General features: G+C 40.3%; 1 protein-coding gene across 4 annotated transcripts in view; it reads right to left on the bottom strand.

Annotated features, from left to right (window-relative positions):
- Window positions 1–16,589, bottom strand: part of CDC14B (cell division cycle 14B) — a 93,474-nt gene that overhangs the window by 10,788 nt on the left and 66,097 nt on the right. For all 4 annotated transcript variants that reach the window (XM_049772238.1, XM_049772239.1, XM_049772240.1 and 1 more), the window contains 6 exons: window positions 15,267–15,329; window positions 11,986–12,073; window positions 11,073–11,303; window positions 8,341–8,479; window positions 8,013–8,172; window positions 7,236–7,333 (listed from right to left, as the gene is read on the bottom strand). In XM_049772238.1, coding sequence (XP_049628195.1) covers window positions 7,236–7,333; window positions 8,013–8,172; window positions 8,341–8,479; window positions 11,073–11,303; window positions 11,986–12,073; window positions 15,267–15,329 — 779 coding nt within the window. The remainder of the gene's footprint in view (window positions 1–7,235; window positions 7,334–8,012; window positions 8,173–8,340; window positions 8,480–11,072; window positions 11,304–11,985; window positions 12,074–15,266; window positions 15,330–16,589) is intronic.

Here is a 16,589-nt window from a genome sequence, read left to right as displayed (position 1 = left end):
GTCACAAACAATCCACCAGACGACAACACTACCCACCGCAGAGGCCAGCACAGCTAGGGAACATCTGCAAATGGTGAAGGGGAAAAACAGATGTTCAAATTGGAAAGCCAAATTAATACAGCAACAAGTAAAGCCACATGTGAACTTTAGCAACACAGTGGTGCAAAGGGATGGCGTATTGCCATTTCATGTTGATAAAAAAAAAAAAAAAAAGCCTTCTTAACTTTAAGCAAAGCTGGTATTTGATGACTAAAGATTATATTGAATCTGTAATTCAAGATGTATGACTATATGATCCAGATCCAGAGTTATAATTCCTCCAAAGAGAGGGAGAAGAAAGCAACCCAATTGAAGGAAAGAATTCTGGGCTAATAATGAGGAACATTATCCTAGAAACACAATTACTGACAGTGATAGCTGCAGTGACCTCCTACCCAGAGGTTATCCAAGGCTTATCTCACCTTATCCATCCTATCTAGAAGTTTAGGCAAACTCCATATTGTATACACAGCAACAGGAACATAAAAGGTGGAAAATAGATCTTACTTAGTAAAACTAATTTTCCCTATGCAAGTAACATTGGTTTTCAGTTTTTCTCAATCCGCTGGTTTGACTTGAAGCAGTGAGGAGAGAAACCAGCTCAGTGGGGGGGAGTGGTAACTCTGCCCAATGCTGAGACTTGCCTATGGTCACATGGACATATTCATGACTGTACACAAAGGCTGTAGGGACCAGTGGCTTTCTGCCTAGTCTTGGCCTGATCACGTTATAAATGACTGATGTCTACCATTTTTATCTTCCCTATCATTATATGATTATTATGTCAGACACCCTAGAATACACTTGAAATCAAATCTAACCTTACCCTACAAGTTACCCTACACCATCTCATTTACTCCTCCTACCCCCAAAAAGGGCAAATCCATTAGCATGAGCCTAATATTGATAAAATGTATGTAGTACCTATAGACTACTTTACCCATCCCAAGTACTGACTTAACAGTTATTTCATTTTTGTTTTAGAGCCACAACCAAAAGCACTCAGGGCTTACTTCTAGCTCTGTATTCAGGGGTCATCTATGGTGGGAAACAGGGGGACTATATGTGGTGCCAGAGAATAAACCAGAGCTGACCACCTGCAGGACTAGTGTCCTCGACACTGAATTGCTCTGCCCCATAACAGTTATTTTAAAGGCAGAAGAGTTTGGATGTTGGCATCACATAGATGTGTGTATCACAGAAATTTGTATCAGTTCTTCTAGTAAAGCTCATGGTCTACGATTCATTGTTATCTATATTGAAATACTTACTCCCTAACACTATACCCATGAAGGATTTAAGAAATCAAAGCTTGGCCCAGAGAGATAGCACAGCGATGTTTGCCTTGCAAGCAGCCGATCCAGGACCAAAGGTGGTTGGTTCGAATCCCGGTGTCCCGTATGGTCCCCCATGCCTGCCAGGAGCAACCCCTGAGCACTGCCGGGTGTGCCCCCCCCCCCGCAAAAAAAAGATGAGTTTTACCAAAAAAAAAAAAAAAAAAAAAAGAAAAAGAAAAAGAAAAAGAAATCAAAGCTTGGCTAGAGCAATAGTACGGCAGGTGGGGTGATTGCCTTCCACGTGACCTATCAGAGATCAGTCCCTGGCACCCAAGATGGTCTGGTGATCTCTGCAAGAGTGATCTGAGTACTACTGGGTGTACCTGCTCCCACCCTGACAAACAAAACAGAACAACAAAGAAGAAATAAAAGTCAAAGCCAGAGAGAACTTGAGTGACTGATCAGCATAGGCTGTGTATGTAGGAAGCCAGTTACCATCTCTGGCATCTCATGCATTGTCTCCCAAACCCCTAACACTAGTCTGGACATAGCCCTATGACCCTTTCACCAAAAAGAAATCAAATCTAATTGTGACTATATTTTTACCTTGCTCCTCATGTAGCACTCAATTAACCCCATCAAATCTAGCATACAGATGCTATTAACCCACAAACTCATCTGAGCCATAGAAAGACTTATCATAATGTCCTGAAGACCAAGGTTGTGGTGCTGCAGGATTTGCTGTCTCAAGGTAGTCTTATCACACAGACTGAAAGAGTGACTACTTTACAATTTAATTATCACAAGCACTGAGAGTTTAATAAAAATCAAAGAAATATTGGAATAAGGAATAAGCAAGCAAACTGTCCATATGACAAGTATGGACCCAAAAGGTAGACAAAAGAACTTGCTCAAAATAAAAAGTTCACAATGATGAGTCCAAACTGAAGGGGGGGAATTAGTTTAGTTTTCTTCTGTCCATCTACTGTTAAACATTCTCTTGGGGACTCTGACTTCTAAAAACAAGGACTTTGGAGAGGAAGGACATTCCCAGCCCTCCACTTTTGTGACCAGAAGAGCTATAAAAAAGGAGAAACAGGGATCATATTAACAATAGCTGGCTTGAAGAAGCAGAAGAAACAGTAAAAAAAAAAAAAAAAAAAAAAAAGGTTGTAGAGGAGGAAGTAGGGAAATTTCTGGTAACATTCCTACCAGGCCACACCCAGTGACACTCAGGGGTTACATCTCACTATGCGCTCAGAAATCGATCCTGGCTAGGGGGACCATATGGGAAGCCAGGGATCGAACCCAGGTCCGTCCTAGGTCAGCCATGTGCAAGGCAACTGCCCTACCTCTGCACTATCTGGTAAGTTATCTAAATACCTCCTTCCAGGGCCTGAGTGATAACAAAGCCGTAGGGCATTTGCCTTGCATGCGGCTGATATAGGATGACCTGAGTTCCAGGTGTCCCATATAGTCCCCTGAGCCAGGAGCAATTTCTGAGTGCAGAGCCAGGAGCAACCCTTAAGCGTCACCAGGTGTGGCCCAAACACCTCCCCCTCAATCCATTCTTCCCTTACAGGTTTTGTCTTAAAATTAAGATCACTGAAAAACTTTAGCATGGGGCCGGCATGGTGGTGCTAGCCTTGGCAGTGCTAGCCTAGGACAGAGGTTCGATCCCCCGGCGTCCCATGTGGTCCCCCAAGCCAGGAGCATAGCAAGGAGTAACCCCTGAGCATTACCGGGTATGGCCCAAAAACCAAAAAAAAAAAACTTTAGCATTCTATATTCTGTATTACTTTGCTGGTGGTATAACAACATTCATCAAAATCATACATATTTATACAATTATAAACACATTACCTTGACTATAATAATAATAATAATAATAATAATAAAACTTTTTCTAAGTATCCTAGAAGTTTTTTTTATTTGGGATGAGGACAGTTTGGGAACTATTCCACTATTTCTACAATTACAGAGAATATGAACCTTAAAAACAACAAAATAATACCATTTCATTTTAGTCAACAGTGTTTAAAAACAAAGAGCTGGTTTAGTTTATACCTCAGCAGCAGGCAAAAATGTGCAGAACTTGATAACTACACAGATGATAACACAGAGTCCATTCTTTCCTCCCTCAGTTTTCATTATTTGTATGCATTCAGCCATTAACTGATCACACCCAACCTTCATCAGGGAACATCACAGATCAAGGTGAATAAAGTATATGGTGCATCTTTCAGCTTCCAACAAAATTTACATGGGGGCAAAGGTGTACGAAATGCTGGGGATCTAACTCAGGGCCTCATGAGTATGCAAGTGCTTTATGACTGATATTCCTGAACCCACAAATTTTAATTTTTATCTGTTGTTTACTTCTGTATTACCGAAAATCTATTAGTTCTGAACAGGGCTTTAATAGTCTCAACTTTTCTGGAAAAGTCCACCAAGTATGGGGCCGGCGCGGTGGCACTAGAGGTAAGGTGTCTGCCTTGCAAGCGCTAGCCAAGGAAGGACCACGGTTCAATCCCCCAGCGTCCCATATGGTCCCCCCAAGCCAGGGGCAATTTCTGAGCGCTTAGCCAGGAGTAACCCCTGAGCATCAAACAGGCATGGGCCGGAAAAAAAAAAAAAAGTCCACCAAGTATTTGAATTTTCTGAATAAACGTCCACTGGGAAGCATAATGAAGAAAACTTCTGGTAACAACAAAAAAAAAATTTATAAAAACAACTTTTCTGTTTTGGGCCATATACAGCAGTGTTTACTGCTTACTCCAGCTCATGCTCAAGAATTTCGCCTAACCAAGCTTAGGGAGCATATGGAATGCCAGGAAATGAACCTGGGTCAGCAGAATGCAAAGCAAAACCCCTATCTGGTGGGGCCAGAGAGATAGCATGGAGGTAAGGCATTTGCCTTGCAATCAGAAGATCGGTGGTTCGAATCCCAGAAACCCATATGGTCCCGAGACTGCCAGGAGCAATTTCTGAGCATAGAGCCAAGAGTAACTCCTGACCGCTTCCGGATGTGTGACCCAAAAACCAAAAAAAAAAAAAATCTATCTGGTGTACTATTGCTTCTACCACCTTAACAAGAAGGTCTGACTAAGCAGAATCCCCCAACTCACAACTACTGAATGGAAAATTTGTAAAGCACAAAACTCCTTGTCTAGGGGTACAGAGAGATAGTATGAAGATAAGGCATTTGCCTTGCATGCCGAAGGTCGGTGGTTCAAATCCCAACATCCCATGTGGTCCCCTGAGCCTGCCAGGAGCGATTTCTGAGCATAGAGCCAAGAGTTGCCAGGTGTGACCCAAAAACCAAAAACCAAAAACCAAAGAAAAAAACAAAAACCCTCCTTGTCTAGGCCTTTCTAGTTCAGATTGTGATGGTCCCTGGACCAAACCCATAGGAAGTACCTTATTAACTTGCTCGAATGCCAAATTCCAGGCACACACCGCTAACCCACATATCCTGCATTTATGTAGTTTTTCACAGGAGCCATAAATGCACATTGCAATTAAAAGAAACAAGGTGTTAGGACACCATTTGGAGTTACTATAATGTTTCTATTAAAAAAAAAAATAAAGTACATGGGGCCGGTGAGGTGGCGCTAGAGGTAAGGTGTCTGCCTTGCAAGCACTAGCCAAGGAAGGACCGCAGTTTCGATCCTCCGAGTCCCATATGGTCCCCCCAAGCCAGGGGCAATTTCTGAGCGCTTAGCCAGGAGTAACCCCTGAGCATCAAACGGGTATGGCCCAAAAAAAACAAAACCAGAACCAAAACAAAAACAGTACCATAATGTCTTAGTTTAAGCATTCTAGTTGATAAAATACAAAAACAAACCAAAAAAAGTGCCAAAAAGAAACACAATAAATACTTATAACCACTATTCATTTATATGGTACTTTTTATTGGAAAATGCTGCTCTTTTTTATTGGAAATGCCGCTGATTTTTGGGCCATGCCCGGCAGTGCTTAGGGGTTACTCCTGGCTATCTGCTCAGAAATAGCTCCTGGCAGGCACAGGGAACCATATGGGACACCAGGATTTGAACCAACCACGTTAGGTCCTGGATCAGCTACTTACAAGGCAAACACCCCATCTTTTCTGTGAGTCTTTTAATAATGTTCCAGAAAGCAACCCAGCATTTGCCTCATGTGTAGCTCTCCTTCAAAGTTATAATGAAGAGTTACCAAGGAAACCTCCTGTATCTTAAAAGGCCTGTTCTTCTCTGATTGGCTGTTCAACACATCCTCTGTTCCTTATTGAATATCTTAAGATACTGTATACATGATCTAGTTCCATTAGCAATAAAGTAAAACTGGGTGCCTTTCGATGAAAACAGATGTAATTAGATGGAAGAAATCTAATAATATGAGTAGAATCATTTGTTAAAGTATTAGGGAAAGTAAGACAATTTACAATGGTCAACTTTTTAATTCTATGTATTTTTCTAATAATCCTGGATATTTAAGAAGGTTGAATAAAAATTGACACAAAAAGTAAGTATAGGGCCCGGAGAGATAGCACAGCGGTGTTTGCCTTGCAAGCAGCCGATCCAGGTGTCCAACAACCAAAGGTGGTTGGTTCGAATCCCGGTGTCCCATATGGTCCCCTGTGCCTGCCAGGAGCTATTTCTGAGCAGACAGCCAGGAGTAACCCCTGAGCACCGCTGGGTGTGGCCCAAAACCCATAAATAAATAAATAAATAAATAAATAAATAAATAAATAAATAAATAAATAAATAAATAAATGAATGAATGAAGAAAGTATAAACAGAAATAGAGATATACATACTAACTACAAAACAACCTGTTAAATTGTAAATATGCATACAATAAAATTTTTAATTGAAAGTTTTATGTATTTCAAAAAACACTAAACAAAGATATCGCCTAAACGATTTCATCGTTGCCTCAAAACACAATGCCGTTTCTATAAGGAAACCACCATCTCAAAACAAATTCTCTGGGGTCAGAGAGATAGCACAGCAGCAAGGCATTTACCTTGCATACAGTCGACTTGGGACAGACCCAGTTTGATTCCTGACATCCCATATGGTCCTGAGCTCAAGAGGTGTGATTTCTGAGCACAGAGCCAGGAGTAACCCATGAGGGCCATCGGGTATGGCCCAAAAACCAAAACCAAAACCAAACAAATTCTCTGAAATACAGAAGTGAATTTAAAGAGGTTCATGATTTTAATAACTAGTGATGACTATTACTCTGATCTTTATATCTTACTGTCACTCTTTAAAGATGTCACAATAGTGAATATCCCAGTGGACAAGGCAGTTATTTTATGATCTATACCAGTGATGGCTAACCTTTTTTGAGCCCAAGTGCCCAAACTGCTGCACAAAACCAAAGAATTTTCTTCAAAGTGCCAGCACGTCAATTAAACCTTAATAACAAAATTTTAGTATCTAAAAACTCTTTATAATTTTTTTTTGTTTTTGTTTTTGAGTCAAACCCGGCAGTGCTCAGGGGTTACTCCTGGCTCCAGGCTCAGAAATGAACTCCTGGCAGGCACGGGGGACCATATGGGATGCTGGGATTTGAACCAATGACCTTCTGCATGAAAGGCAAACGCCTTACCTCCATGCTATCTCTCTGGCTCCTAAAAACTCTTTATAAATTTTATAAATTTATTCATTGCAGACCTTCCCACATGCCAGTGGATTCCAGGGGAACCATTTGGTGTGCCAAGGGATGAAACTCACGTTGAGACGAAAGGCAAGCACCCTACCAGCTGTACTCTTATCCCGGCCCCTAAATTTTGAATAATGTCAAAAAAAGCACTTAAAAATGGCAAAATAGATGTATAATTATGGTCAAAAACACATAGAAAAAAATACTCACTAAGGTCCTCATACACAGATTAAACAGTAACACCAGACAAAGCAAAAGACTCACGTGAGGGGAACACTGTTCGCTTTAGATTGTCTTCTGCTCTTCAAGGCCCGAAGTTGATCACCTTGTGTTACTCCATTGATTTCATCATCATCACTGTACTAGTAAGGAAAGAGACACTGAGCTAATGATTGAACCTGCACATAATAATGCAGAACAGCACAAGAACAATTATCCACAGACATACGCATAGGGGTACCATGCTTCAACTTCCTACTGAACTTTTTGCTCTTCTTTAATAAAGGTCACATTTCAAGGCAACCATCAGCGGACATTCACAGACAAGACTCAAAGCACTCTTCACTGATAATAAAGAAGCATGATGGGTTTTCAATGCTGCAAACATGCATCAGTCTTAAATTTTACAATCTTTATGACTATTTAACACAGAGAACATTGTTACTCCTAAACTCTTGGGTCTTTGAAATCTCCAACTGGAGAAAAAGCAGGTCCTTTAAATGGACTGTACAAAATGGGGGAAAGTTGGAGGTTAGGCCAGAAAAGTAACTAGATATCCTTATAGAAAGCTTACTTATGTGTATACCTTTTCTACCTACAGGGCCAACATGAGTAAACAAAACAAGTTCAGTATTACAAACAAAACCAAGTATGCTGGTTTTAACTACAGCACTAGCAAAGGCTATACAGGTTTAAGATGACTGACAATAATCCCTCAAATTGTACTTTATTTTCTTTACCTATAATTTATCTTTATGCTCTAAAAGGTTCTCAAAAGCATTTAAAGCAACAAAAACAGCATGATGGGGAAGGTTCGATTACCAGTTCGGGTTCTTTCTTGTCTCGGTTCTCCACCCCCGTGATGGAAATGTCATCAACAGCCAAGAGGAGTTTGGAGACATCAGCTCTGTGTTTGCCATCCTCCTGAGCTCTTAACTTTTGACGAAAATAATCCCCATCCAACCAGAGGCTTGATTGTTTCCTAGAGCATTTAAATGACAACCGAAACATAAGAGCTTTAAACCCATACACACAACTTTCACCTCTTTGGAGGATCTGTTGCTACTGAACATTAAGAAAAGGCCATTTTCTGTCCTTTTTGAGACCCAGGCATTTCCTGAGGAATGACAAAAGTTTTCTGTCCACCTACATCACCAGAAACTGCTGCTGAGGCCCAATCACGGAACCAGGTCTGCAGATTCGGACCCAGGCGATGCTTTCAGCTGCTGTCATTCTATAATGCTTCATCAGGTAACAGGCAATCACCGTGCCTGTACGTCCAAGGCCAGCTAGGAAAAAAGAACCAACCAATGAGATCTGTGGTGCCATGCCCTCAAAGATCCTGTTAGGCAGGTAGAATTTCTTTTTAAGGCTTCACAAAATCCTGCTTACCACACATGAATCTCAAGTTTAAAAGCCCACTGCAATCACCTGGAGAATTTTATTATTTTTATTTTATTTTATTTTTTGGGGGGGCCATACTCGTTTGCCGCTCAGGGGTTACTCCTGGCTATGCGCTCAGAAATCGCTCCTGGCTTGGGGGGACCATATGGGACACCGGAGGATTGAACCGCGGTCCGTCCTACGCTAGCGCTTGCAAGGCAGACACCTTACCTCTAGCACCACCTTCCCGGCCCCTCCTGGAGAGTTTTAAAAATACTGGGTCTCACCTCTAAAATTCTGGCTTTATTGGTATGTGATTAACTCTTGTTAATCAATTCTTGTTGATTTAAGTTTTGATCATTCACCTTGCTTTTGTGTTGTAACAAACAGTAAGAAGTACATTTGAGAAAAAAAAAAGAAGTGTATTTATACTTCATAACATCACAATGGTGGTGGGATTGCTATTTGAACATTTAATGACAGGAACGACTATATTATGAAAACTTGGTAAATCATGGTGTTATAATAGAAACTTTAAAAAAAACCCAGCAACAACTAGTGTTGAGGATGTGGAGGAAAAGGGATCCTCATTCACTGCTAGTGGGAATGTTGACTCGTCCAGCCTTTTTGGAAAATATGAACATTCCTCAAATACAGGGTGCATGTGTGCTCCCTGGACCCATGTGTTGGCACTGGGTACCTAGTGTATGGGTGTGAAGCCAAAAAGCATTAACTATGGAGCTGGAGAGAATAGTACAGCAGTAGGGTGTTTGCTTTGCACACAACCAATTCAGGACAGATGTTGTTTTGAATGCCTGCCAGGAGCGATTTCTGAGTGCAGAGTCAAGAGTAATCTCTGACACCACCGGGTGTGACCCAAAAACCAAAAACCAAAACAAAGGCATTACTATGAGCCTTAAATCCCAACACCATTTGACATGTATAAAAGCATGTCTTCTCTTTCATTTTTCTGGTTGACTCACTTAGAATGAATGTCCATCCTACCTCAATACACTATTCTATTTCAGAAGCACAAAACTCATCTAGCTTCATAGATTCACACTGAGAATTCTACCTTCCCATGTATGTTCCTGAAATATAAGTCATCTCTGATTTGAACTACACACATACACACATACACTCTCTCCTCTCTCCCTCCCCCCCCTCTCTCTCCCTCCCTCCCTCCCTCCCTCCCTCCCTCCCTCCTCCCTCCCTCCCTCTCTCTCTCTCTCTCTCTCTCTCTCTCTCTCTCTCTCTCTCTCTCTCTCTCTCTCTCTCTCAAATGGGTTAGAGGGCTACTGGAATATGATTATTGTATATTATCCACAAAACCGTGAATAGAATGCTAAAGATGAAATTATGATCATCTAACATCTCCTATATACCACCCCTAATGTTAAAGAATTCATTTTAGGTTTTTGTTCTTCGTTTATTTTGTGTGAACTTCTGGCCACATCTGGCAGTATTATGGTTTACTCCTGTTAAGGTTCAGGGGACTATTTGTGGTGCTAGGGATAGAACCCAGGTCAATCACATGCAAGGCATAAGTCTTATTTGTACTATCTCTTCAATTTCCATATGTTGAAGTCTTAACTACAAATGCAAAGGTCTCTGGGAGGATATTCATGAAGGTAATTAGGCTCCTGTGAGGAAGGGACTGGAGTGAGTATATAACAAAAGACAAAGTTTTAAAGGCTGTCTGTAAGCAAGGAACAAGTCACTGTACCAACAACTAAACATTTAGCGACTTAGAATATGAACTCCACAAAAAATATGTCGAGTAAAATTTGCATCTTTGACTCTTACCAAAAAACAGATATGGAACAGTCTGTTGATAAATAAGTAAAATTATTTCACTGTGTATTTTTTAGGGTACCAGAAATACAATTTAATTTATTTCACTTTTTGCATAAGCCAGAATTTGTAAAGGGAAAAAAAGGTTTATTTGTTATTTTGAGGAGCTATACTTGGCAGTGCCCAGGGAACCACATTGATTGTCAAGGGTCAAACCTGAATCAGCTACATGGGAACACAAGTGCCTTACTTGCTGTACTATTTCTCTCTGGTGCCTGAATCAGGGTTTAAAATATATTCTTTAATGTACAATTTTTTGTGTGCCTCAATAAATTTTTTTAACTTTTTTTAATAAAAAGAACTTGGAAGAAAAAAATTCTTTAAAAGGGGCCGGAGAGATAGCAGAGTGGTAGGGCATTTGCCCTGCAAGCAGCCGATCTAGGACGGACGGTGGTTTGAATTCCAGCATTCCATATGTTTCTCGTGCCTGCCAGGAGTAACCCTTGAGCGATGCCAGGTGTGACCCAAAACACAAACAAAAACAGAAAACAAACCAAAAAAAAACCTCTAAAAAGAAAAGTAGTTCCATGAGTCCTAGCTAAAATGAGTGTTTATATATACATACATATATATATATAATATATATATATTACACACACATATATAAACATGCATCATTATCTTTCATTTCTTCTAGAAGCATACCTTTACAATGGACTGCAATGGCACCCTCAGCATTTTCACAAATGTCCAAGAATTCCTTGACAATTTCATCAGTGGGGGTGCTACCGTCCGCAAAGAAAAGATCATAGTGCTCAAAGCCAGCAGCAGTAAAGCGTTTGGCATCATACACCCTTTTATTCAGACGAATAATGGTAGAAACGTTGTGGTTTTTAAAATATGGAATATAAGCCTCGGGAGGATGTTGGTGGTAACCTAGGAAAAGAGATTCCCGAAATTAAATTGCAGAAAGGATACCAACAATACAATAAGTAACGATTTCACCTGCATTTGAAAGTTGAAAGTGTCTGGACCGGGGCTTAGACGTCAGTTTGATTTTAAATGCAGTAAAAGAAAAGATAATCCCGGGATGGAGAGATAGCCTGGAGGTACAGCGTTAGCCTTGCATGCAGAAGGATGGTGGTTTGAATTCCGGCATCCCATATGGTCCCCAAAGCCTGCCAGAAGCAATTTCTGAACGTAAGCCAGGAGTAACCCCTGACTGCTGTTGAGTGTGAACCAAAAACAAAACAAAACAAACAAAAAAAAAAAAAAAAGAAAAAAGAAAAATAATCCTATTAGAATGATATGCTGAAATGACCAAGTATATTAAAATAATTAAAAATTAAGCGTAGGTTAGTGAATTGGTTAAAGAAAATACAGGATATTACCTTTTTTGGTGGTTAGGGAGAATGCACACCCAGCGGCACTCGGGGTACTCCTAGCTCTGTGCTCAGAAATTATTCCTGGCAGGCTTGTGGGAACATATGAAATGCGGGGGGATGGGCCCCGGTTTAGCTGTGTGCAAGGCCAACACCCTACTCATTGTGCTGTCACTCCAGCCCCAAGGATCGATACCTTAAATAATAATAATAATAACGAAAGTACTTCACATTACCACTTTCAAATCTGGTTCTCGAATGAGGTCCACAAAATGCAATGAGGCGGTCTGGTATTATCCAATTTAAATCTCCATTTTCTGCTTTCTACAAAAAGGAGGGTAAGCACAACTCATTTGGAGGCTTAATTTCATTCTCAGGCCCCTTTATCAAAAGGGCTGCATATTCATTTTTGCAGATAACTGACTGTTTATAAATAAACATGAGACAAAAACTCAATTCTAGCTTGCTGTGAGTATTGCCAGGAAATTGCTCAGAGGTCTCCTAGACCACATCACTTTTAATTTCTTTCCTAATACTTTCTTTGAATATAATCTAATAATAGAAGGATATGCTTTCAAATATTCTGTTTTCTGGTCTCACCCAGTGGTGTGGCGTTTGAACCTGATATTCAAGAGTCGCTAATGGTCAGACAAATGCAAGGCCAGAGCCATATCCACTATACTATCTCTCTGACCCTCAATTATTTTTTAACGTGGTTTTTTTTTTTTTTCATTTTCTTAAATAGTCAGCTTTTAGAAAATAGAATTAACTGCTTCTAACCAAAATATACAAAGTGCCGGAGCCAGAGCTGTGAGGGGTAGGGTACTTGCCTGTATATGGCCAATTCAGGTTCGATCCTCAGCATCCCATTTGGTCCCAAGTTCACCCAGAATGACTCCTAAACCCTGAGCACTACTAGGTGTAGCCCAAATCATGTGTGTCCCCCCACCCCCATACCAACCTGCTTTGATTATTTCAATGGAGCAAATTATTGTGAATTTGGTGCTACTTAAAAAGAAAGCTAACTTTTCTTTCTTTCTTTTTTTTTTTTTTTTTTTTTTGGTTTTTGGGTCACACCCGGCGGTGCTCAGGGGTTACTCCTGGCTGTCTGCTCAGAAATAGCTGCTGGCAGGCACAAGGGACCATATGGGACACCGGGATTAGAACCAACCACCTTTGGTCCTGGATTGGCTGCTTGCAAGGCAAACGCCACTGTGCTATCTCTCCGGGCCCGAAAGCTAACTTTTCTAAGCTAAGGGATCTAAAAACTTCCTTGTTTCCCAGAATACTTATTTGATTTTCAATATAAACCATCCTGACTCCCTGAATTAGGAGAATAAACTATTTCCTTAGTTACTAGAATTTCAGTGTTTACTATTTATGTGTGGGGTGATACTTCCCATTATTTTACTACCTATTTTATAAGAGGATCAGAGGAAAACTATCCACTAGCCATAATTCAAATTACAAGTATCCCAAAACCACAGTATGTATGGGGAAAGGGCCTGAAATGTGAAAAATAGCTTTACCTCTAATCGCTAAGCCTTCAGGCTAAATTGTTATAAATATTATTATAAGATAAACTTAAATCAAATTTAACAGAATTAGATACAAGAATTTAGGTGGGAAAAAGATATCTGACAGCAAAGGAAAAGAACTAGTAACAAAACAGGGACACTAAGCTTTGCCACTGGTGTGTATGATGTGTACCTAAGAATGAGAAATAAGTTGTTCAAGGCAACTGTAGTTAATTCAGAAAATTAAGATGGTCATTAACTATATCAGGTACAGTAATGACCAATCACAACTATTAACACAATGCACTAATAAAACTTTAGCCATATGAGAAGTCATTTTAAACTACATACATCAATAACACATTTTAACACTACTATAGTCATGTTACCTAAAAATGATTTTTAAAAATTTTGAATAAGAAAGTAGGGCCGAAGAGATAGCACAGCGGTAGGGTGTTTGCCTTGCAAGCGGCCGACCCAGGACCAATTGTGGTTCAAATCCGGGCACCCCATTTGGTCCCCCGAGCCTGCCAGGAGCAATTTCTGAGCAGAGAGCCAGGAGTAACCCGAGTGCTGCCGGGTATGACCCAAAGACCAAAACAAATCTACTTAATAAATATAAAAATAACCTCTACATAAGTATGACAGTATAAAAAGACAAAAAAATGTAGTACTGGAAAAGATTAGGACTAACTTATTCATTAACTCTTTTGAAGGTGGAATAGCAGAATCAAGTAACTGGTCTTAAAATATAAAAAACAAGACTACACAGAAATGTGTTGAGTTTATCAGATGAACTTATCAACCCAATCTCTCCTCTCTGCCTTTTAGGGGCGAGGGCTGAAGAAGGGAATGGCTTTGGGAGGGAACATGTGTAATAGGATAGGGTCCCCCATCCACAGCCCCACACTCTAGCTTCTAGCCTGACCAGATTATACTATGCTCTTATCTGCTGAAAGCACAGTATAGTACAAGATAAAGCATATAAGCCAGGCCAATGAAAGGAACTCACAGGCTTGCTCAAACCAGAAATATTCTTTTCAGATGGGTTTGCCAAAAAGAAATATGAAAACTTGTGACAGCCATCCTTACTTCAACTAAGAAGACTGCTCAAAGAAGCAAACAAGCTGTGGCCAGTCTGCTGAGTGCCTGAGTGCCCATGCATGTCAATTCCAGTAAGATACAACATGAACCAAAGAAAGGGAGAGTGTCCAAGCACTAATCTGGGATGGGGGAAAGTCATAGTTGCTCAGACTTTCTATTTATGGAAGTCAATCTGTTTTCAACTGCTTTACTTACAGCCATTTGTGTTTGTTTTAAAATTTACAGTCACAAGTACTCGGACTTGATATAAACAAAAGATAAATGCTTTTCAGTGATATTGAAAATATTCATCTCATCAGATGCTATGTTATGGTTTTGTTTTACAAACACAATTTCATTTAATCATATGAGAATTTAAACTAAGCATTAAAGGGAAACATACTCATGCATTCTGGAAGGATCTATCAAATGCAGGCATCATTTCTGAGAAATAAGACTGCAGAAATGGGGTAACTGAGACTGCAAAAACGGGGTAAATGGTTAAAGGAAAACATTCTTTAACTATCTACATTAAATTTGGGTAGATATATGCAGATTTAATTTTCAGGACAGTCTTGGCAGTGCTCAGGGGACCACATTGAAAATTGAACCTGGTCAACCTAATGCAAAGTATATGCACCAGACTGTTGAACTATTTCTAATTCATCAACTATTTCATTTTTTTTAAATAGAAAGATGGGAAAGAGAATGATATAATTACAGAGCTTGACACATGAAAGTGGCCAACTTTTGTTCAATCCCAGCAACACCGGGAGTCATCCCTGAGGTCAGAGTAGGAGTACTCTTCTGGGTACTGCTGGGTGTGGGCCCAAAACAAACAAACACAATTTTAATATAAGAATACTACTTTTTAAAAAACATAAACAAATGAATAATATCATCTCTAGAAAACTTACCTCATAGTATTCATACTCATCAAGCTTGAAAGTGTTGAAATTAAGAAAGCCAAAGAGTACTGCCTAAAATCCAAAAGAAAGCTTTTAAATCCAAGCGGCAAACAAGAAAATCATTTCCCATCCAATCTCCTTATAGTAATATAAGGAGACCCATCAGAAAAGTATTTTATTTGTTTGTTTGTTTTTGGGCCATCCCAGCAGAGCTCAGGGGTTACTCCTGGCTCTGTGCTCAGAAATCACTCTTGGCAGACTAAGGGGACCATATAGGATGCCAGAAATCAAACCCAGGTCCGTCCTGGGTCTGCCACATGCAAGGCAAACGCCCTTCCACTGTGCTAGCTCTCCAGCCCCAGAAAAGCATTGTTACGCCCAGGCTGTATGTCACTAAATACAAAATCAGCTATGCCTTTTAAATAATAGAGTTTTTGGGCCTGGAGAGGTAGCACAGCGGAGTTTGCCTTGCAAGCAGCTGATCCAGGACCAAAGGTGGTTGGTTTGAATCCCAGTGTCCCATATGGTCCCCTGTGCCTGCCCGGAGCTATTTCTGAGCAGACAGCCAGGAGTAATCCCTGAGCATCGCTGGGTGTGGCCCAAAAACCAAAAAAATAAAAATAAAATAAGAGTTTTTATGTTCCTTCATCTATCGCCTTTATCTATATCCGATCTGAGAACCAAGGTCTCAGTGTAATCCCAATAATTTATTAGAACAAAATACATTTAGACTTCAAATTAAAGTGGGAATGAAATACATTTAGACTTTAAAAGTAGAACCCAAAGATCCCAAAATGATAACAAAGAAGAAAGAAACCATACATTGGCTTTATAAAAAGCTTCTATACCTTACTTTCAGTTTTTGGGTCATATCAGTGGTGGGCTTACTCCTGGCTGTGTGTTTAGGGATCACTCCTGCAGGGGTTGGGAACTATATGGAGCATGGTAGATCTAACCCAGATCTGCCATGTGCAAGGTAAGTGAGCTATCTGCTGAATTATCACACCAGCCCTCTGCCCACACACTTCTTTTTTATTTTCCTTGGTTTTTGGGTCACACCTGGCAGCGCTCAGGAGTTATTCCTGGCTCTGTACTCAAAAATCGCTCCTGGCTGGCACGGGGGACCATATAGGATGGTTGGATTCAAACTACCGTCCATCCTAGATCAGCTCCTTACAAGGCAAATGCCATACTGCTGTGCTATTTCTCCAGCCTTAATTAATTTCTCCACGTCTTAATTTTTCTAAACTTGAGATCCAGGCTTGATATTCTTTTTTGTTTGTTTGTTTTTGGGCCACACCCGGCGGTGCTCAGGGGTTACTCCTGGCTGTC

Source organism: Suncus etruscus, chromosome 4 (genome assembly GCF_024139225.1).
Source record: "Suncus etruscus isolate mSunEtr1 chromosome 4, mSunEtr1.pri.cur, whole genome shotgun sequence".
NCBI lineage: Eukaryota > Metazoa > Chordata > Mammalia > Eulipotyphla > Soricidae > Suncus > Suncus etruscus.
The sequence above is the reverse complement of the archived record's forward strand: the minus strand, read 5'-3'. Positions and strand labels throughout refer to the sequence as shown.